Source organism: Mercenaria mercenaria, chromosome 7 (assembly GCF_021730395.1).
Source record: "Mercenaria mercenaria strain notata chromosome 7, MADL_Memer_1, whole genome shotgun sequence".
Lineage (NCBI taxonomy): Eukaryota > Metazoa > Mollusca > Bivalvia > Venerida > Veneridae > Mercenaria > Mercenaria mercenaria.
In genome coordinates this window covers 28,286,934-28,310,526 of record NC_069367.1, presented here as the reverse complement: position 1 = coordinate 28,310,526, position 23,593 = coordinate 28,286,934, and the positions used below count along the sequence as shown (strand labels likewise).

At 35.8% G+C, this 23,593-nt stretch overlaps 1 protein-coding gene across 1 annotated transcript in view; it reads left to right on the top strand.

The window, feature by feature from the left end:
• The first annotated feature begins 200 nt into the window (after positions 1-200).
• LOC123554493 (F-box-like/WD repeat-containing protein TBL1XR1) overlaps positions 201-23,593 on the top strand; it is a 50,311-nt gene continuing 26,918 nt past the window's right edge. The window contains exons 1-5 of the mRNA XM_045344693.2: positions 201-445; positions 7,021-7,123; positions 9,680-9,825; positions 10,425-10,575; positions 22,519-22,654. Of these exons, the coding sequence (XP_045200628.1) occupies positions 7,066-7,123; positions 9,680-9,825; positions 10,425-10,575; positions 22,519-22,654 (491 nt within the window). The 5' untranslated portion in view covers positions 201-445; positions 7,021-7,065. The remainder of the gene's footprint in view (positions 446-7,020; positions 7,124-9,679; positions 9,826-10,424; positions 10,576-22,518; positions 22,655-23,593) is intronic.

The window sequence follows — 23,593 nt, the reverse complement described above, 5'->3', positions numbered from 1 at the left end:
ATATGTCTCTCAAGAAAAGTAGTTCCGACTAATAGACTAAAGAGATGTAAGTCTGGTAAATAGACCTTTGAAATAGTTGGACCAAAATTAATTTTCTTATGTATTTGAGTAAAACTGAAACTTATAAAGAAAACATAAAAGTAAATTTCAAACAATATTGACAAGCATTTATGGAAAGTAGTCCCCTTATCTTTCCGCGTTATGCCGATTCGGATTCACTGTGTTAAACCGGTCGTACTGTTGGTGCATCGTCTTGGATATTTTCTAAATATTTTCGTTTTACAACTGAGTAGGGTTGTGAATCTTGTTTCATATTGAAAATAACTGTTTTGTTTAACATTTTCAATGAGAGTTTATCAGTGTTCTAACTGTATGTTTGAAGAAACCCGTTTGAATCTTGTGATATTTTTTGACTAGGTTGCAGATTGCGAAAAAATCAAGACCGGTAAGTGCAGTGTGAGTGATATATTTTGAATTGATTGCAGTAATTTACCAACATTGTGCAGTGTTTCGTTTTAAGAAATGTCACATCTTCGAGTGATATTCATGTTTTAGTGACAGTGTGTTTCCAACCTCGCTGGAAGGCACAACAGAGGTGAAAATAAGCAGGATTTGTTTTTGGATAATTTTTGTGGACTTAGAATTGAAGTTAATGTATTTTGAAGTTGTCCGTGCTTTACAATGTTAATTTATGCGAAAACATTGTTGGATATCTGTGAGAGTTTCAGGATTTGCTTGTTTTATATTCTATAGTCTGTTTCCAAACAACGGAGACCATATTTTTCCTACTTAAAATTATGCTATAGTCTTTTTCAAAGTATGAGTAATCATATGACCTTTGTATTTTTTTGTGTTGATTTTTCTGCTTGTTGGTCAAATGATTTAATATGGCTGTGTGACATGGTAAATGTTTGGTTGGTACTGTTAAAAAGGATGTCAACAGTGACTTGATTTAGTTACAGATTTTTATTTGGTTTGCGTCTATGAACATTGTAAATACTTGCTGATCTATAGATGTAAAAGCACTTTATACAGTGTGCTGTATTTTAAGTTTATTCCCTACTTCTTTGTGAGATGATATCACTGCATAGGTAACATTTTCTAATCAGATCAATATAAACTCCTGAATACAGGCTGACTCGGACCAAGTTTACTTGGCTTTTTCGGCCCAAATTAATGTCATGAGTAAAAATAAAATTTGAGTATTAAGTTTAATGTCTGATGCAAAGAATAATTAAAGTCTTTATTTAAAAGCATAAATGATGCATTTTAGTTTGTCAAAACTTCTTACCTGCTTGTACGGTGTATATTTTATGTCCTTACTTCAAGTTAAACCTCAATATAAGCTGTAATCAACATTATTTTCTGAAAATTGCTGAACCATCCAAAATTTATGGTCATTATTGACTGTTAAATAAAAGTTTGTGGCCAAAATATTTGGTCCGAATCAGCCTGTTTCCTAAACTCCTTATTTAATATTGTCTATTATAAACAAGTTTGCCATAGACAGGGCTTTCCCCTGTCTCTTGTAAAAGGAGGCAGTCGGTCCTAAAACAAAGAACATTGTGTTTTTTTCCAAATATGAACATAATTTTCCCAGTTAGTTGTCAGCAGCTTTTTTGCATTTAAATTAAATTGCTTGTTTATTTTGGTTTTATTAAGTAAACAACTGTTGTTGAATGCTGTAGAACCAGTATTATTATACCAGATTTGTTGAGCACACTTTTCATATGGAATATAGTTTCAAAGGCACTTTACAATAAACATGTGACACATCGCAGATATGTAGGAATAACAAAACATGACATATTATGCATCACAAACTGAATGAACAATTTTTTAAACGTCTTTTTTATAAATGAGATATTCAATGGCGTTGTACTAATAATGAAAAATAATAGTTATTACAACAATATCATAAATGAACAATGATAATACAGCCCTTTTTTTGTAAATTTGGGGAAGGTAGCAGGTCCTTTTGGAGGGAAATTTATGTCGCGAATCATTGTTTGAGGAATATATTTGCTAAAGTTTAAATCAGGGACTGAAAACAAACTATTCATTTTTTTTGCATGGGAATTTTTGGCCAAGGTGGGAAAAAGTTATACTTTTTGATTGGGAATGAGGCGAATTTCGGCCTCAAATCAGCTAAAAAAAGGCCTGTAATATAATACGCCTTATTGTACAAACAGCCGACCGCACCCCCCCTTGAGTCGTTTACCCCTATTGCCAATACAGTGCTTTAAACATCTGGTACGCCAGACGGGCTGCAAAGTGTTCAGCCTCCGTAAATGGTGCCATCATGTACTGTATTAGATAGAAATACCACAACTTAAAGTGAATACCAAGTCTTACGAAAAACACACACATAGAGCGTCATAACCTTAAATGTGACATGATGAAATAAAGCTGATTGTCAATTTAGTTAATTACATGACGAATTGTACAGTTTAAAAGATCTTCGTCGCGAGAAGACTTGCCGTAGTTCTGTATTACAAAAATAACAATATTCAATAATTGAGTTGCCACCGCACATTTGCAGACATTACACACAAGCAGTATATTTATATGTACATGATGGTGCCTTTAAGTTTTTCCCAAGTCATATATATTATAATTTCCAGGAACATTTTCCAAATTCCACTGGTGTTTGCGTCTTTTCAGAAATTATGAAAAAGACCTGATCTGTCCGAGACATTCTTATTCTGCCTAATTGAAAAATCTTGTCAAAATATTTAATTAATATATTTAATACAATGACTTGGAATTTTTGTTTTCAAAAATAACTGTAAAAATGGCCAGGTGCACATGTGCTATGAACAGCTGTTGACAGACTTAAGTCATTGTTGTAAGTGCCGTGGTACCATTTTGTAAACAGAACCAAATTATTTTTGACCAAAGACATGATGTTCCCAAAAGTTTTGGCTCAGTCTTCCCAGGTGTTTAAAAAAAGGGCCTGAATAGAACAATGTTTAGTATGAGTATGGAAGGTTGTTGGTTCTACCTAGGTTCTGTCTGTGGCTGAAGTAATGTAGGAAGGAGCACCTAACATATTCCTCGATGAAAAGCTGTAATATTACCATGTGACCTATAATTGTTTTGGTGTGACATTAAACGCAACTTTATCAAGGGAGAAGAGTGATAATTCCATACTGAATCAAAAAGTTTTAACAAATTTTTCAGCACATCACTGTTTTTTATGAGAATGGAATAATAAGGAACAACTTGAGCTCCATTAAGTTTTCAGCAAAATCTGGATTAATCTGTTGTTTTCACACATTTTGAAAGTACATCAAACCAACCGTAATTACAGGTTGCGGCGCGCACACACAAGTTCATAATTAGATGTTTGAGAAGGTGATGAGATCGAAAAAAAGTGTTAAGAAGTTTGAGAAGGTGTTGAGAAGTTTAGATAGTTTGGACAAAACTTTAACTACCTGTGTTCGATCGTATCACATACTATAATGAAACTGTCAATTTAGTAGTATCTCGCCTCGCAATTTTAATAAGTCGTTTTCACATCTATGTTAAAATTTAATACGGGTGCCTAGTACTGCCTACTACATATGGCCGACCAATGCCGGGAAAATTGCGTCTTCTTACAAATTTACATGTTTTTGAGATTCCTTTTTTTCTGCGACCAATAGATGGGTATAAGAATTTTTCAGAAATCTGTAGATATTTATAATATAATATAGCTGCCCTGTCCGTCAGGCAGTCCATCCATCACACTTCATTTCGGATCAGTAACGGGAGAACCATTTGATCTAGAACCTCCTTTTTTAGAGGGTCACTCCAAGATTGAGGTCACAGAGGCCATCTGCCTGTCACACTTCATTTTTGATTAACAGACTTCCGGAAAGTCGTCAGTCCAACAGACATGACCGGAAAATTTTGATCCGGTCCGCGGTTTCTTAATCCGGATTCGGTCCGACTGACCGGCATTTATCGTACCCCCCAGAACTGCAGCATCCCGGACAACATATCAAAATGGCGTCCCTTACATATTATGCCGGGGCAGAACCGGGAAAGAAACGTAAATTAACGCCCAACAATCGTAGTGAAAGGAAACAAATGTATGAAAATAAGAGGGTTGACCGAACATTTAACGAGAAATGGACTAAAAATGATCACACCTGGCTTGAATATGAATTATGATGGAGAAAAGCAACATATGCGGTACACTGACATTTTCTTCGGTCCGGCATACTTTTTTTCGGTCCGGCAGATTTTTAGGTATTGCTGGACCAAATGTCCGGCTATTTTTTCCAACTTTTCTGAAGTCTGGATTAATAACTGGAGAACCTGCAAACTTCAGAGGGTGATTGATAGGGTGATAGGGCTTACAAAGTAGATGACCCCTAATATTTTCGGGGTTACTCAATTAAAGGTCAAGGTCACAGGGGCCTGAACATGGAAAACCTTTTATGATCAGTAACTTGAGAACCACTTGACCCAGAATGTTGAAACTTCATAGGATGATTGGAAATGTAGAGTAGATGACCCCTATTGATTTTTGGGTCACTTGATCAATCTCAAGGTCACAGTGGCCAGAAATTGGAAAACCATTTCTGATCATTTATCATCAATAACTTGGGAACTACTGTCACAGAGTTATGATTATGAATATTATTTTTGATGAATTTGATATTATGCATTATTTATATTTGATAAATTTTTAAGTAGTTGTTGGGTCAAGTCATGAATGTACAGCAGCTGCATGTTAATTATGGTCTGGACAGTATTAAGTATAGATATTAGGCACTTAGTGTGAGCTAATTAATTAATTTTTCATAGCTCGTCTTTGATATAACATAATGTCCATGCTGGTTTTGTCTAGAAAGCAGCATGATAGACATACTGCAATTTGGTATGGTATTACTTGGTACTTTAGTTTTGGTGGGAAAAGATGGAATCATCATTAGTACCTTAATTAATGAATATTGACAGCTATCTATCCTTTTACAAAGGCATTGATTGGTTTAGAAAGGGTCAGCCCAGTGATATATGATATCTGTAGGTGTGGCTAAGTTCAGAAGCTGCTCAAGTTTGTAAATTGTTGTAGACAGAAGACTTGAAGATTCAGAACTGTTTAGGAGAGAAAACTTTTAGACTAAGAACCGTTTAGGACAGAATACTTTTAGGTTTAGAACTGTTTAGGTCAAAATTTGGAGTAAGATATGAAATTTAGAAATTATAAAGTAATAAGATAGTGAAGTTAAAGATCTGAATAATGTTTGAAAATGTAATATTGTTGTTTAATATGATGGACATGAACATATTAAAATCATACAAAATAAAAGGAATGTAGTAAAATGGAATTGTTGGTTGACTTATTAATTATTATAATAAAACACAGGAGTTAATTCCCCTAACTTTACATAACTTGACCCAGAACCTTCAAACTTCATACATTAGGGTGATAGGACTTACAGAGTGGAAAGAGTAGATGGCCCCTATTGATTTTTAGGGTGATAGGACTTACAGAGTGGACAGAGTAAATGACCCCTATTGATTTTGGGGGTCACTTGATGAAAGGTCAGGGTCACGGGGCCAGAACATGTAAAACTGTTTCCAATCCATAACTTGAGAACCATTAGGCGCAGAATGTTGAAACTTCTTGGGATGACTGGACATTCCGAGTAGATGATTCCTGTTGCAGCCAACCATCGGTGTTTCTTGGACTTTTGCTCCTGTCCCCTATTTACTTCATGCCTATTACTACTATGCATTGGGGGAGACATGCACTTTTCTACAAAAGCATCATCTAGTTTTCACTTTGTCTTATACACGAATGCGACCTATACTCTTACGATTACGGTATGATGATTTTTAGCTCGACTATTCGAAGAATAATCTAGCTATTCTACTCACCCTGGCGTCGGTGTCGGCGTCGGCATCACACCTTGGTTTAGTTTTTGCATGCAAGTACATACAGCCATCATTTAAAGGCATATAGCTTTGAAACTTATTTTTTCTTTTTCTAGGTCAATTACCAACCTCACTGTGTCAAGTTCCATAACTCTGACATGTATTTTGAGCAAATTATGCCCCCTTTTGGACTTAGAAAATTCTGGTTAAAGTTTTACATGCAAGTTACTATCTCCAAAACTAATGCAGATATTGAATTGAAACTTCACATGTGTCTCCGGGGTTATAAAACTAGTTGATATCAGCAAGTCCCATAACTCTGACCTTCATTTTGGCCAAATTATGCCCCCTTTTGGACTTAGAAAATTCTGGTTAAGTTTTTGCATGCAAGTACATACAGCCATCATTTAAAGGCATATAGCTTTGAAACTTATTTATTCTTTTTCTAGGTCAATTACCAACCACACTGGGTCAAGTTCCATAACTCTCACATGTATTTTGAGCAAATTATGCCCCCTTTTGGACTTAGTAACTTGCATGTAAAACTTTCCAAAACTAATGCAGATATTGAATTAAAACTTCACATGTGTCTTTGGGTTTATAAAACTAGTTGGTAGCAGCTAGTCCCATAACTCTGACCTTCATTTTGGCCAAATTATGCCCCCTTTTGGACTTAGAAAATTCTGGTTAAAGTTTTGCATGCAAGTGCATACAGCTATTACTAAAAGGCATATAGATTTGAAACTTATTTATTCCTTTTCTAGGTCAATTACCAACCTCACTGGGTCAAGTCCCATAACTCTGACATGTATTTTAAGCAAATTATGCCCCCGTTTGGACTTAGAAAATTCTGGTTAAAGTTTTACATGCAAGTTACTAGCTCCAAAACTAATGCAGATATTAAATTGAAACTCCACATTGTGTCTTCAGGGTTATAAAACTAGTTGATAGCAGCAAGTCTCATAACTCTGATATGCATTTTGGTCAAATTACATGTATGTCCCCTTTTGAACTTGAAACTTGATATTTAACATTTTGGGTAATATTTTCATGCTTCTGGGACAATATTTCGAATAGTCGAGCTTGGCTGTCTTACGGACAGCTCTTGTTGTAAGTAGAATACTAACAGTATAATTTCTTGGATTGTAGACCCTGTAGGCTCATAACTGTTAGATGTGAGCTGAGGACAGAACCATGAGTTTTGGTAGCGATGAAGTCAATTTCCTTGTGTACAGGTACCTTCAGGAATCTGGTAAGTGTCTAGAATATTGTCATAATTTCCATTTTTAGTCTCTGATTAGCCATCTAGCTGGCTTACGGAAGGTCGGTGGTTCTACCCAGGTGCCCGCTCGTGATGAAATAATGCACGGAGGGGCACCTGGGGTCTTCTTCCACCATTAAAGCTGGAAAGTCGCCATATGACATATGATGTGTCGGTACGACGTTAAATCCAAAACATAAAAAAAAAACGTAAGTCTCTGATGTATTTATAAGCCTTCCAGCTATTGCTTAGAATTTTCACTTCTACAATTTGTACTCCTGCAATTCAGTAAGGAAAAACAATTCTTCAAAGACAGCATCTATTTTTGAAGTCCATTAAATTGGTACATACCAGAATCTTGTTCCGGACGACTAGATGTCTAGCTAATGAGATCATTATGTGGTAACGCAACAGAGCGGAACAGTTCTATTTTAATTTGGTTTATTATATTTTAGGTAAAAAAATCTAGGGCTGTCATCAATAGAAACGATATCGATGTATCAACGATAATTTTTTGTCGATCAATTATCGATTCCCATTTTCAAAAATCGATATTTTACAGAGAGAAAAAACTATCCAGATAAACACTCAGACCCTCAAAAACAATTAAGCTTACAAAGTTATAAATTTAGGTAAATGCAAAAGAGAAGTGAAGGCAAAATAAAAATGAAAGATTTTATTAATTTTTATTTATTTCTTTTATTTTCATAGATACAAATACAACACAATCAAACAGTAATATGAAAAGTAGGCAATAAAACTAAAAATAGCATTTACAGGAAGGTATATAGTATGCATATGAACAAATAGGTTGTTAATCTAACTTAATAATCGATATATCGATGTATGATTGATATTTGTCTTCTGATATATCGGTATCGTGGATATGCCTAAGACCCAATCAATGACAGCCCTAAAAAAATCACATGATGGCAAAATGTATTTTTCAACATAAAACATGTAAAATACTTAAATAATAAATGTTGTGGTTGTGACTTTTGCTTCAACAAACTGCTTCATTTCTTATTTTTCAACTGAATTTGGGGATTACTGTTGTCAGTTTGGGAAGGGTGGGGATGTACTGTCTTCTATAGTGATTAAGATACAGAGCGAGGATGAAGTTTGTGAATCTAAAAAAATATCTCAGACTCTTGACATTTACATTGACTGATAACTGATTGAATCCCTTAAGTTTCTGACAAATTAATTAGACCACCCTTGAACTAAAGAACTGAATAAATAAGTGTAACCTTATTGGGCATGCCTGAAACTGTTGCTAAATTAAATGACAGAAGTGGAAAAATATCTAATTATCTAATAGTCTGTATTACTCTGTAAGACCTAACGTTATTATTTTAAATTTTCTTGACATTTCTCCTGCAACTGGGAGACATTCATTTAAAAATCAATGACTCAATGAAGTATTGTCAAAGAATGCCATGTGTGCTGAATTGTTAAGAGTATTAATGTATTTTGATGATGCACAAAGCCTGATAATCTTGTGTGAGTCAAATCAACAACATTTCAATCTGGGGTTTGCATATCCTTAGAAAGGGCTGACAAATCCACTCGTCTGCATGAAAATTCTGGTAGAATCGGCTGTGTGCGAGCGGAACTTGCTGTAGTACTATCCTGTGGTACATCTAAAATGTAGTAAATCAAAGAAAACCAAGCTGTGCAGAGGTCAGAACAGGAATATCAAAACTGAAGTTGATTTTTTTGTTAATATCTCTAAAACCTGTCCCGCTCCATTATAGTGCTGCATTATGACTGCGTCAGCTAGACATTAGATAGTTCTTGAACAGATTCTGGTATCTTGCTTTTTCGCCAGACTTTTAAAAATGAATGCTGTGGATAAAAATCATTTTTCCTTGGTGAATTGCAGGGAAAATAACAAATTGCAGCATGACAAGCAAAAATTCTAGGGAAGCTCTTCCTGCAGGAAGACTTTCTAACAAAATTTGTGGAGCCCCGTACAGTTGTGAACTGGCAGCTTGCTAAAGTTATTCTCACGTCAGTCGCCCAGGGATAATGATCAGAGATAGGTGTGATGACTTACAGTGACAACACAGCATTTTTCATACATGTAGATAGCAAAATGTCACTGACCTTTTATCACCACTGCTGTGGGTGCAAACCTGACTTTCGTGTAGTAGTCTTTCATGTCAAAGAAGACATCCATCTCGCTACTGGTGGTTCTATCTATGCTGAAATAATGCCTTGAGGGACACGTTGGATTTGTTCCACCATCAGTATTCACAGTCTACAAAGTTGTTGTGTGACCAAGAGTGCTGTCGATGTGACTGCCTTACTTGCCCAGCTTGGCCCAAAGCCCATACAGACAAGTAAATTTCATTATATTTTACTGTACGAGCATTTATATATGTACAGACAAGCAGAATTTAGGTCTTGGCAAAAATGAACCAGATTTTGCTGCACATATATGACATAGAGTTTCTTTTGAGACGTAGAGTCTAAGATATGCTTAGGTTAAAAAGAATACATCTGTATTTATTTCATTTACGGTACTTATAATTTATATTGCAGGATTTGTACACTCGGCATATACATTTGGGATAGAGTCTCACATCAGCCAGTCAAATATCAATGGAGCGCTGGTGCCCCCTGCTGCCCTTCTTAGTATCATACAGAAAGGGTTACAGTATACAGAGGCAGAGATAAGCATTGGAGAGGTATAACTTAGTTGTTTTACATTTGTCACACAAATCACAGGTTCTAAACCTGACTTTGTGTTTAGTAGTTAAAAATTCAAGTCAAAGAAGACATCCAGCTGCATGGCTAAAGGAAGGTTTGTTGTTCTGTCTTTATGTCTACCAGTCCTTGAAGTAGTGTCTGGAGGGGCATGTTGGACTTCTTTCTGTTGAATTTTTTCTTTGTTATGTCATCTTCTGAACTGAAAAAAGATGGTTAGGGAATTGGCAGGTGTTGCAAAGGGAACAGAAATAACTGATGTGAATTTTATTGGAAGGTTTACAGAAATATGTCTGTTTCTTCTTGCTTGAAAATTTTAAGCAGCACTATTTCTCCATTTCAGTTATAATGGAAAGTTCGTTATTTTGTAGGACTTTTGCATTAAGAAAAAAATAGTGATAAAAAAAATGGTTTACACTGCCGACCAGAAATGCTTTTATGCCAGAAAGAAAAACATTACACTTGGAACAGGATAAAATTTACAAATAAATTATTGGTTTGATAATTATCTATTGAATTTATTTAATTTATCTGATATATCAGACACTCAATATACATAGCTCTGCAATTTATTATTAAGGATGGTTCAGAAAAGCCGATTGAATCACTGTCACTTATTGATGCCGTCTTGCCCGATGTGGTGGAGAGTAGAAAACAGGCACAGAACAAGACAGCACAGGTGAAGACAGAAGCTGCGAACACGAATGGCGAGGAAAATTCTAACACAGTCGGTAAGTTGTTTGTCAAGTACTGAACCTTTAGCCTGCTGGTGGCTGGTGAATTTGCCTTTGCGACCAGTGCAGACCAAGATCAGCCTGCACATCTGTGCAGGCTGATCATGGTCTGCACTGTTCGCTATTCAGTCAGTAAATTTTCAGAGAACTCACGTTTGAATAATAAGTGGTACTGCCCAATTGAATGATGGACCAGTCCATTTTAGAAATACAGCAGGTTGAAAGTTAATGAAGTATCGGCATAATGTGTCTTCTGTTTTGCACATGTCAGTAAGCCTGTTGGTAGACCGTTTGGCTTCCCCAATCAATAACCTGAGAGTGCTTATCTGCAACATGATGGGGAAGCGGCTAGAAGTGATAAATATAAACACACAGGTTTTCCATCATTTTTCTCCACAAGAGGTAATATATCATGCTATACTAATCCTTATCAGGCTGAAGACTATTGATGCTGCCTTTGCGACCAGTGTAGATCATGATCAGCCTGCACATCCATGCAGTCTGATCATGATCTGCACTGTTCGCCATTCAGTCAGTATCTTTTGGTTTGCACCCCTTTTAACAGTTAGTGGTTCTGTCCAAGTTGAAAGATGGACAAGTTCATTATCAGCTCACCTGAGCCACAGGCTCATGGTGAGCTTTTGTGACCGCTCAGTGTCCGTCGTGCGTTGTGTGTCGTCTGTCAACATTTTCTAAAAAAATCTTCTTCTTGAAAACCACTGGGCAGAATTACACCAAACTTCACAGGAATGATCCTTTGGTGGCCCCCTTTCAAAATTGTTCAAAGAATGTAATTCCATGCAGAACTCTGGTTGCCATGGCAACCGAAAGGAAAAACTTTAAAAATCTTCTTATCCAAAACCGCAAGGCATAGAGCCTTGATATTTGGCATTTTACATCATCTTATGGTCCTCTATCAAGATTGTTCAAATACCCTGAAATATTTCACTTGAAACTCGAGATGATCACCTTTAAATTCTCAGTGTTTGTTTTTTTAGAAGGATCTTTAATACAAGAAAAAATTCTGCATTGAAGATTTGTTGTAAAAAACAGGCAATGATATTTAAGATGAACAAGGTATCAAAAAAAGTTTGTTTCTAAGAAATCGTGAAATGCAGTTTTCCTGGAAATGTTCATTAAATTTTAAGAAATGTCCATACCAGCAGAAAGTATTTCCATAATAGTTTTCTCTGATTCAGCAGTTTTCCACAATACTGGCATATTACTTAGATATCAAAAGATACTGATATTTTTCAACCATATCTTATTTCCCAGTTTTCTTAATAATCTTCATATTTCAATTTTCATTTCAAATTATTTTTGAATTTATATTGACCTGTGCAAAACTATTTTAAAAGATGTTTTAAATCTTTCAATTTTGTTTTATAATGTTTTCTTTATTAGCAAAATTTTAGAAGGAAAATGAGTATCAGTGATTAAATTTGTTTATACTTTATTGAGATTAATGAATGAAACACAAAATGTCAAAGACGTAACCACAGAGCTAATTCGCCGAACACAATCATCTCTGGACTATATCGGATAATTTGACTCGCTGTCACAATTCTTGAAAAAATCTATCTCGCAAGTACCTGAAGTTTGTGTAATCAACACTAATTTTTTTGACACCTTGCAAATTGTCAACAGTTCGGATAGCAGTTATTAGTGAATGCGGATCAAAGAAAATCAGGCGACTTGCATTTCGCTTTGAGGTAAGATTTGAACGAAGTTTGAAGTTCCAAAGCAACTATTTGGCTCAAGTCGCCCTCTTACGAGAGCCCTGCACCTTGTGTCTGTTGTCATGGTACATCATGCATTGTCAACGATTTGACTGTTCACATTCTAGAGGTCACAATTTGGCCATCTTAAATGAAACTTGATCAGAATGTTACTTTCAATGAAATCTCTGACAAGTTCTTTACTGGGTCATCTGGGGTCAAAAGTGGATCAAAAGGTCAATTAATATGAAACCCTTGTTAACACTATAGAGGCCACATTTCTACCTAATCTCACAATGTTTGTCTCTGTGAAATGTAGGTCAGGTTTGAAACTAGATTACATGAGATCTTAAACTAGGTCACTAGGTCAAATCACAATAGAAATCTTGTTAAAGCTGTAGAGGCAACATTTTCTACTTTATTATCATTAGTATTTGCCAGTCTGTTTGTCTCTATTAAATACAGATTATTGAAAAGATCAAAATTTGATTACCTGAAGTCAAAATCAAGGTCACTTGGTCAAATCAAAGTCCCTGTAAGCTGGTCCGATGTTAAGGTCACGGTGATTTCAAATCAATAGCAATAACTTTAGATCATTTGAGAATACAGTCTAACCCATGAAACTTTAGAGGATGGAAACAGGTTCTGATCAATAATGGCAAAAAGCTTGGGCATACTGCTGCCAAACTGTCACATTGAGCCTATTAATGAAGATTCTGTGTGATCACCTTGGCTGTAGTGAGTTTATGACCCCTATTATTTAAGGGTGATAAGGTTAGACACCAAGGTACCAGTGGCCGCAAGACTTCATCTTAATCACAGATATGTTTGAATTATAAAAAGAAGGTCTTAATATCTACTCCCCCTTAACAGAGAAAAAGTCCATGAGCATACTTTTGGACAGGGTGGCCCCAATGTGTGAACATTGAATGTAGATCAGTCAGTGTGACTCATTTTCAAGCTGTTAACTTTCATTTTCGTTACTAACCGGAATAGCTGTAGTAGGTCATTTTCTGCATTGTCGAAAACAGGTATGGCTTGCAAGAGTGTGTAGAAATGTACCCCGATTGTCTTCAGGATAATATTGCCTTTTCATGGTTATTTGTTGTAACATCCAACTTATTCATTCGAAAAATGTGTCAGGTATACTGTTTGTCATGGGAAACTACCTGTATTAGTTTCTGTAGAAGTCATCCACATGTAACGACATACATAGTATTATGTTAGTGTGTATAGGTAATGTAAAGATATTTGTCAATCAACTAGTACATTTTTTTCAGTTTTGAGTATGAAATTATTCTATTTAAGTAACAAAATATGAACTACATTTTTACTGGAAGACTGTTGCAGGAGTCCATCTTTTTGCCATATAGATTAGTTTGATAAATTCTTCCAGTCAGGGAAAATGGGCCATAGCTATAGCAGTGTCATGGTATAATTAGATTATTGAACTGCTGACCTGGACACAAGACTGTAAAATTGGTTGAAATTAAGTTATTGCGATGCAGAACTAGGCTATTGACCGTATTGATTTAAGGAAAAGGGGTGTGTCTTGTAAGTAAAATACACTGATTACTGCCACCCTTTGGGACTTTTTCATTGAAAATAAACAGTTAAACACATTAAGGTACATGTACAATAATTTGAAGTGAACATGAATGTTGCATTGGCTTAAAAAAAGGAAGCAGGGTTTACCCCCAACCCTAGGAGTCCTTTATCCACAAATTGGGATTCTAAAATGCACCAAAGGCCACCATTTCATATGCACCATGCTGGTGAGGGCTTCACCCTTAACTTTTGTATGGTGGTTGGAGAGGGTAGAGCCTATTAGGAGGGGAAAATAGTGATAAGAGGAAAATTTCATCCCATTGAAAGTACATGTAGTTTTTGTCATCAAAAATAGTATATAATATATGCTACTCAAGAAGAAAATGACTTAAAAGTTCATTATCTTGTGTTTTAATGGGTATGGTTTAAAAGTGGACTAAGCATTTACAGTTAATACTATTTCCTATGCTTTTGATCTATAATGATTAGTAAGTAGGTTCCCAGGACATCTGAAGTCCACTTCCCAGTTCAGATATGCAAAGGCAAGTCTTCCATGATGCAATATGGTTAAAAGTTCAGACTATATTTAGATAAGAATGTCATGAATGTAGATTGTAAAAGTCAATAAGGTGAATCTTATTTTAAACCGTATTAATTTTGTGTAGCTTTGATGAAATAGGTAGGACACATCCAACACAAGATAACAAGAGAGGTCAGTTCATATAGAAGGCGCCAGTGCTTTTGTGCCTGTACATCCTGAAAATCCCTTACAAGTGGCAGCAAGCTCTCTTCGTTCGCATGCATGACGGTTTAAAACACATAATATTTACAGTAATGTGTTATTATTTATAAAGAAAGGATTTTTTAAAGGACAAAAAAATTGTCCCAGCTACCATTAAAAGCAATAAAGAGAAATTTTTTCCTGTGTTTTGCTTCTATTTTACTGGTTTCCAGAGTTTAACCGGGTTGCTCAGTCACTTTTCCTTTGATAATGTCTGTCCCAATATGTGTAGTGAATGCTTAACCTTTAACCTGCTAAATTTCTAAAATGGACTGGTTCATCATTCATTTAGGGCAGTGACACTTGTTATTCGAAGGGTTGTCCACTGAAAATCTATTGACTAAATAGAGAACAGTGCAGACCATGACCTGCCTGCACGGATGTGCAGACTGATCCTGGTCTTCACTGGTCGCAAAGACAGAATCACCTGCCGCCAGCGGGCTAAAGGTTAAAGTATTTGATCCAGAGTCGTTAAACCTCACAGGATTGTTATTCAGCATGTGAAGTTTTGCATCTGGTGTTTAAATTGGGATCTCACACAACTAGAATGAAGCTGAGGCCCTTGACTTAGTGAAAAATATGTGTAAAAAAGGCCTTAAAGTTTGTGTTGCATTTCAAAACATTTCATTCAGCCAGTCCAGAGTTATGGCCCTTGACTTAGTTAAAAATATGCATAAAAGGACATAAAAGTAAAAGTTATTTGACCTAGGGTCATGAAACGTTATAGGAAGAATATTACTCTGCATTTAATTTCTGTTTATCATAGAGACACAGCTCATAGTAGCATTATAGAAAAGTTGTGTAACCTTCCCTACTGATCTTCGGTCCAGCAACACGGCTGTAAGCACATGTAGGCGAAACATTAACAAATAAAAACAGAATATGCAGTATTTGCAGTAAAAATGAACTCGAAGTGATGAATGAAAGTTGTCTTATCAATGATTTTGAATGTGCAATCATACAGAAGTAAACATTGGCCTTGTTTATTTAATCCCCAAAAAAAAAATCACACTACACACTCAGATTGCATTATACAAATTGTAGTATGCATGTGTAGATGAAATTAAGCTTGTCATCCATAATTCCACATCGGCCAATCAGAATATCCTTTGTTGTCAGTTTGGACGGTTATGCTGTTATATAAATTACACAGGAAGCAAAAACATTTCTAAAGAAAATGGGACTTGCGCACAATGTGAGATAAATTACTAATTGTTCATTATGCACAGTTTTTAGGTGAGAAATATGCAATTGAAATAGGCTAGTATTTTTTCCTGTTGGGTACCATGGCTCTCATTGTATTCCTGTAGGCGTAGGGTATAACATGAAAGTTTATTTTTGTCTTGCATTGTCAACAAGTTACATATAACTGTATAGTTACAGGAAATGGGGGTTATGAACACACTTCATGTTTTCGCTTAGGTTATTGCTTCTTTCTCTTCTTCACCGTGTTGTAATCGAAAGCAAATTACAAAACGAAACTAATTTGCATGTGAAGTAGACATATTTGTCCAGTTAGTAATACCTGAATGATTTTTTATGTAATTTTGCAGTTATTGACAAATGATTGACTTTGGCAGTAGATAATAATATGTACCTTGACTAGTTTATGATATTTTGTAGTTTTATCTAGGAAATATTAGCAGAACTATAAAATGTCACTTTAAAGTTTTTCGTGCAACTGACAATCAACCTGTATCTCATATTATATAAATATGAAATTTCACTGAGTTCACACCAGGTTTTATTGCCAGTAACCAAGATTGAATTTAATGGAAAATTTTGATAAGCCTTAGATTGTAAAAAAAAATATAACTAAGTTCACTGTAACAGTTGTGTAAGACTTAGTCATACCTGAAAATGTGACGTGACATCTCAATCCAGTGATTGCGCAGTGAATGTTTATGCGTAAATTTGTACATTATTTTATGTACTTAATTGTAAGATATTGTAGATCTAAAATGTTAAAATGTTAAGTTGTTTGACCTGTAATAGATTCGTCACGTTCATATGCCTAGTTAATAGTCATTTTCCCACAGTTCTAACAATCGCAAAACCGATAATTTTGTCCTAGTTTGCATATAAAATTATATATGGTGTGTCATTAATTATACACTGAAAATAGTCTTATGTAGAATAATTGTTTCCAAGATATGCTTTTTTCCTCTCACCACAGGGTTTATATCAATCTTTATAAATTATCTATTGCAGAACCAAATACGGGCATTTTATAGTGTGCATGATTTGAAACAGGCTATAGTTGTTTTCTCATGTAGGCGAGGTCTTGTTTTACAGAAAATCAATGAGAGGAGGAAATAGCAAAAGAAAAGAAACTGCCAAGTTAACAGTTTGGTTCTAGATATTTTCAGATAAGACTAAAATTCAAATAAATATATCTTGTGTCTTGTAACCATTGCCTTTTAATGGGATGAGGATTTCTTTTATATAAAAAATGTTTAACTACCAGTTTCTGATTTTGAGCAGGAGGTTAATGGATGAGCTGTGTCTGTCTTCCATTATCAGTTATTCAATGTTAACTTTTTGCAGTTCTACATATTCGGATCGAATTACTTGCTATACTGTGCAATTTGATAAAATCCTGAATTTTTAAAACTTCTGAATATACTTAGAAAATTCCACAAATAATATGAAAGAATTCAGAAGTTTTATAACAGTGCGATTAATTTTGCAAGGACCATATTAATGGCTTATGTCAGTCAAATTCTTCCCTTGTTTCCTTACAGAGAATACCTATAGGTATGTAGATAGCAGGCAGCAGTTTCTGTATAATTATGTATCTGGCTACCAACTAGATGATCTTTTCTATTTTTTTTCAATCATTACTCTTGTATATTCTGACCAGTCTTTCTTGGCTTTGAGGAAAAGGGACATGTGTATAATTATACAGAATTTGTAAAGCTTTTTGAACAAAACATTGGGTCTGAACACAGACTATCTTGTTAATTAATCGGCATTCTTTGGGCATGAATACAGCTTTTCACGCTAATGGCTATCCCTAAAAATTGGAGAATGCTGAAATGGCATAAAGAGAATACATAATTAGCCAGTTATTATTAAGGGTCCACTGCCAGGAACACTGACTAGCTTGTACATTTATGACAAACACACAGTGGTAAAATATGTTGTTTGAAGACACCTGCCGTTTAGCTCAATTTGGAGATTGCAGATCTACAGAATACAGGGTGGTGAATTTGATCCCCAGGTGAGACGTAATGCTGTTCCGTGACAATTTGATAAAAGACATTGCGTCTGAAATCAGTCCTCTTTCACCTCTGGTTCATGTGGAGAAGTTGGCAGTAGTTTGCGAAGAACAGGTTAGTACTGGTACAGAATCTAGGAAGACTGGCTAGGTTAATTGCCAGCTGTTACATACAAATTAAGAGAGACTAGGAAATAATTTCAGCCTTGAAACATCTGTCAAATATTTAAGATCAATGGCTAGCTATTTCTCAACTGGGGCCATGTCTACAATGTTAGCTTGATCTGTGATTAGTTGTGTTTTCAACCTAGCCAACATTGTAGATCTTTTTGCCACCTCCACGTACTTGATTAAAATACACCAATTACATGCAAAACTAAAATGCACTAATTTCTTTCATCTGGTTCATTCTCATTGGTCGATTGGAGGATTTTTCTAAATATTTCAATGAAAGTCATCTTATGACTGTGTCAATGTCTGGTGGATTTATACTACGCCACTTTATCTGCCTATCTCTCTAGTTGGCAGTTTTCCCATTAATCGATAAAACACGCCGGAATATCCAATTATAGATTTAGAAACAGACTATAGACTGGTAAAATAGTTTGCGGTCTAATTGCTCTCTTGTCCTAGGACAGTTGTCATGAATAATAAGAAGATAAATGACTGTGGTGAGATTACAAAGTTCATGTTTACCAGGACTTTATATCTACAATGTCAAGGTCAGATATTAACATACAGGGTTATTTTTAGCTGGATCACTTTATGTTGTTTAAGAGGGAGATCTAATACAGATATGAAAAGCCTGTCCACCCATGTTGTAATTAAACTAAGGGAGTTTCAAGGTTAGGCCTTGTAATGAAGGATTTTGAAGTCAAAACAGTCTCTTGTTGATTGCAGTATATTTTTCTTCCATTTAGACCATGATTATGGTAAAAAAGGAAACACAACGATATATGTAAGATATGAAAACTGAACAAAACTCCACTGATAAGGGGCATCATTAATCTGCCGCTGACTTCGAATCAGTTGCCCCTCAACAGATTTGGGTTCAAGCCTCACTCGGGGTGTTGAATTCTTTGTGTGAAGAAGCCAGCAGCTAGCTTAGGGAAGGTCAGGGAAGGTCCTATGATGAAATAATGCACGGAGGGGCACCTGGGGTCTTCCTCCACCATCAAAGGTGGAAAGTCACCGTATGACCTATAATTGTGTTGGTGCAATGTTAAACCAAACAAAACAAACACAGATAAGTGGATTTTTTTTCTCTCTACAAGCAGAATCAGGCTTAGTTGTATTTGCAAAGTATTTCCCCTGCCTCTTGCAGGTGTGTAGCATGGCATATGCTGCGTGTAAAGTTTAAAAAACTGAATAAAGGATAGAGATGATAAAAAAATTAACAGGGAGGGCTGTTATATTGTTTAAATTTGAAATAAAGACATTGCACTGTTCCAGTCATTTAATTGCCACCATTAATTTTGTGCTTTTGTTTTCTAACAATATTCTTGGATCAATAACCATTGATGAAGGGCAGGGTAGGGACTTTCCCTGTGACACCTTTATTTTGATTGCTTGTGTACTGGATGTATTGGATGTAATAAAATACAAAATAGGAACCTGTTACGAAAATAATGGAAATTTTACCCATGAATCACTGTCTATAAATGTGTCCAACCTTTAAAAACATGAGGTTACATCCTGGTACTAAGAATAGTCTAATTTTCCTGAAGGTGGATGCAGTTTTTAGTAACAATGTGGACTGTACCAATAAAATCTTATTATAGGGTAGTCAGGATGAATTTATTGGTTAATCCGGTAAAAGGGTCAAATTTGAGGGCAATCCACTTGAAAGTATTGATATGGCAAGGCTGTTGACCTACAAAGGTGATGTGAGACTAGGTAATTATATAGATACAGTGAACTCGCCTATTCCGAGCCAGTCCGTAAATTGACTGAATTCCAAGCTTTTAAGCAGCCGTTGCGCATACATCAAGAAAAACCGTAATAAAGCTAATAAAGCTATGTTTTGGTTTTATATCTAATGCATTAAACTAATAATTCATTGCTGGTAAATGTTCAAGTTATTCTTACATAATCCAGATTTGCAACATTGTCCAAATGCTATATTTTTTCTTATGTGGAAATCTGACGAATGTTAACAAAAATGTCAGATTCAAGAAGCGCTTGCGTTCTATTTTTTTAACAAAATGAAATGAAAGGGATATTAAAAGAAAGGAAATTTTACACTCTTTCCAGTCATATATCCCTCATTAAAATCAACTTGACCATTAAGATGCCTAAAGAGGCATACATTGTGCCTATTCCGAATCACACATTTTTGTACCCCCCGACAACAAAGTTGTAAGGGGGTTATACTGGTTTCAGGTTGTCTGTCCGTCTGTCCGTAGACGCAATCTTGTGCGCACCATCTATCCTTATCCCCTTGACAGAATTTAATGAAACTTCACACAAGTGATCAGTAACAACAGTAGTTGTGCATGGGGCATGTTAGGTTCTTTTAGAAAAAAAAATTGCAGAGTTATGGGACTTCGTTTTTTTGTTACTATACTATATACATAGACACAATCTTGTGCGCACCATCTCTCCTCATCCCCTTGACACAATTTAATGAAACTTCACACAAGTGATCAGTAACAACTGTAGTTGTGCATGGGGCATGTTAGGTTCTTTCAGCGACAAAAATTGCAGAGTTATGGGACTTTGTTTCTTGTTAACATACTATGTACATACAGTCTGCATAATTATGCAATCTTGTGCGTGCCTAATCTACCAAACCCTTACACACAATTTAATGAAACTTCACACAAGTGATCAGTACCAACCCTAGTTGTGCATGGTGCATGTTACAATCTTTTAGATAAATATTCTGCATAGTTTGTTTTTTGTTACTATACTGTATACATACAGTCTATATACATACAGTCCACATAATTATGCAGTCTTGTGTGCGTCAAATTGCAATGTATTGTGTCAGTGCATGCGAGGGGTACATTCATCACCTTTAGTGATAGCTCTAGTTAGTTCTGTTCTGCTGCATGTTGTTTAAGGATTGCAGAAAAAATGCTGATTCAGTGTGTCCAAAATACCAATTTATGTTATTATTTTTACCCATAGCCAGATGTTAAACAAAAATGCGGAGGTATTATTATACCATGTGATTATTTTATTCACACGAAGGACAAGTCCGCCCACATGGCTGTTTTAAAACAGCATATTTCAATAATGCCAGAGAAGGATGTCATGCCTGTCATTTTAGTCATTTAATTGGCCTTAAATGCGACTATTTCTATTCCTAACATAAAATAGTTTCAGTTTTTGATTCAAGATGGTAGTTTTATGTTGTTGTGGATAGTAATAAGAAAACCATTTCAGTTCATTTGTGGTGATTCAGAATAGGCGAGTATGACACGGATTACGCACAGTACCAGTCTGATCAATTACAGAAATCTGTTACAAACAATGTTTTGTTTCGAATTTCTTTTCACGTTATTTTGATAGTAAAATATTTGTCCAGTATTTAAAATGAAATTTATATTTTAAATATAAACTTGACGAAGTAAAACGATAAAAAATTAAAAACTGGTTTGGAAAGGGCAAGTTCGCTGTATGGATTGGTACTTATGAACCATAAATAAAATTAATTTATAGTGTGTATGTGTCATGAGGCATGTATTACTGTTCTTTGTTAAAAGTCATCAATTAAATACCAGAAAAGTACAGGTAGTGCAGATTAATTTAAGTCGTATAAGATAACACATTTCAGTTTGCAAGAAAAGCTTTATTCTTTAAGTAACACAAAAATGATGAAACAAGGGTTTAATTTACCCTTACCCTGCTAAATTTCTGTAATGAACTTGTCCATCTTTGAATTTGGACAGTACCATTAACTGTTAAAAGGGGTGCTTACCAAAAAGATACTGACTGAATGGCAAACAGTGCAGATTGTGATCAGACTGCACATCATGATCTACACTGGTTGCAGAGGCAGAATCAATTTGTCCAGCATGATAAGGGTTGCACAATGTAGAAAATAGATCCAGAAGATAGGTAGAAAAGATATTTGATACATATATATTATAACCAGGTGCAGAAAGTAATTTATGTCAAAAGCAGGTGGTTTATATCTATTTTCATTTGGTTTATTACTTTTACTAATTAAAACTGACTATACGTGAACAAAGACAACATCCTGGAAAACAGTATGAATGCTGGCTGGCGCAACAGACTTTCTTGATGTTGTTGATAAATTGTGACGTGCATTACACCGAGGTCTTATCATTTATGCACCGAGGTCGCAAGTTTGAACCCAGCAGGGGAGTACCTCCTTAACGCCAGAATTGACTTTCCACAAAAAAGCAGACTGACAAGTGTTTCTTAATATATGATGAGCAGGCCTTACTGCCTGAGAAGGTCAAGAGACCTGTGGGATGGTATAAGTGATCAGATTCAAGTTACAAGCTTTCTTCAGGACTGAGAGCTAAAATGTAGTGTTGGTAGAATAGCTTAGTGCCCCGATATAAGAATTGAGAAATTATAGGAAACCTATGCTTGGATATGTTACCATTTGCATTTCCGCCATGTGTACACAGCAAAATATTTGTTAAGAAAATTTGCCGCATGAAAAGCCTCATGTCGATTGTTATATCTATTTTCAGCAAATCACACAGGAGAAAACATGGAGGTTGATGGGGGTGTGGAAATTCCAAGCAGTAAAGCGACAGTACTGCGGGGGCACGAGTCGGAGGTGTTCATCTGTGCATGGAATCCTGTCAATGATCTTTTAGCATCTGGGTAAGCTTTACTTGTTTTGGAGGCCCGACCCCAAGTTGGTTACCCCCAATACAGGCGAGGGATCTAGGCAAAAGACAGAAAAGTTGATTAATTTTACGACTCTGCCTGCCAGCCTGTGGTCTTGTAGTTTGAACAGAAACTGACTGTGTGTTCAAAATATCACAAGCAATGTATACGTGACAGCTTGAATAGCGAAATTCTGTGCGAAAGTCACAAGGTCAATGTGGAAAAGAAGAGATGTTTTGCCTTTCATGTCTATATTTAGCTCATTCATCCTGGATGAATTAAGTGTTTAAAAACATTCAGCTGTAGAAAATGTTATTTGGTATCCCCATGAATGTTATAGGGATGGTCTTCGTCCATCCTTCAATCCGTCCGTAGCCTGCCTGCTTAGCTCAGTAGGTAGAGCGTTGGTCTATGGGTCACGGGGTAGTGAGTTCGATCCTCGGGCGGGGCGTATGTTCTACGTGACTATTTGATGAACGACATTGTGTCTGAAATCATTAGTCCTCCACCTCTGATTCATGTGGGGAAGTTGGCAGTTACTTGCGGAGAACAGGTTTGTACTGGTACAGAATCCAGGAAAACTGGTTAGGATAACTGCCTGTCTTTACATAACTGAAATACTGTTGAAAAACAGCGTTAAACCCAAAACAAACAAACAAACAAATCAATCCGTCCGTCCGTCCGTAACAGTTGTGTCCGTTCCCCTTGAAGGATTTTCATGAAACTTGGGTCAAATGATCACCTCATCAAGAAGATGTGCAGAACTCATGAGTCAGCCATGTCGGCTCAAGGTCAACTTTTGTGTATCTCACAGACTTGTGATTTCAGTAAAACTTCCTATTTAAGGTAGTTCTGCACGTTTGATAAACCGGAAGTGATGGCGTAACGTCATTTATTGGGAAAACATAGAATAAAGCCTAGATTTGGCGTACG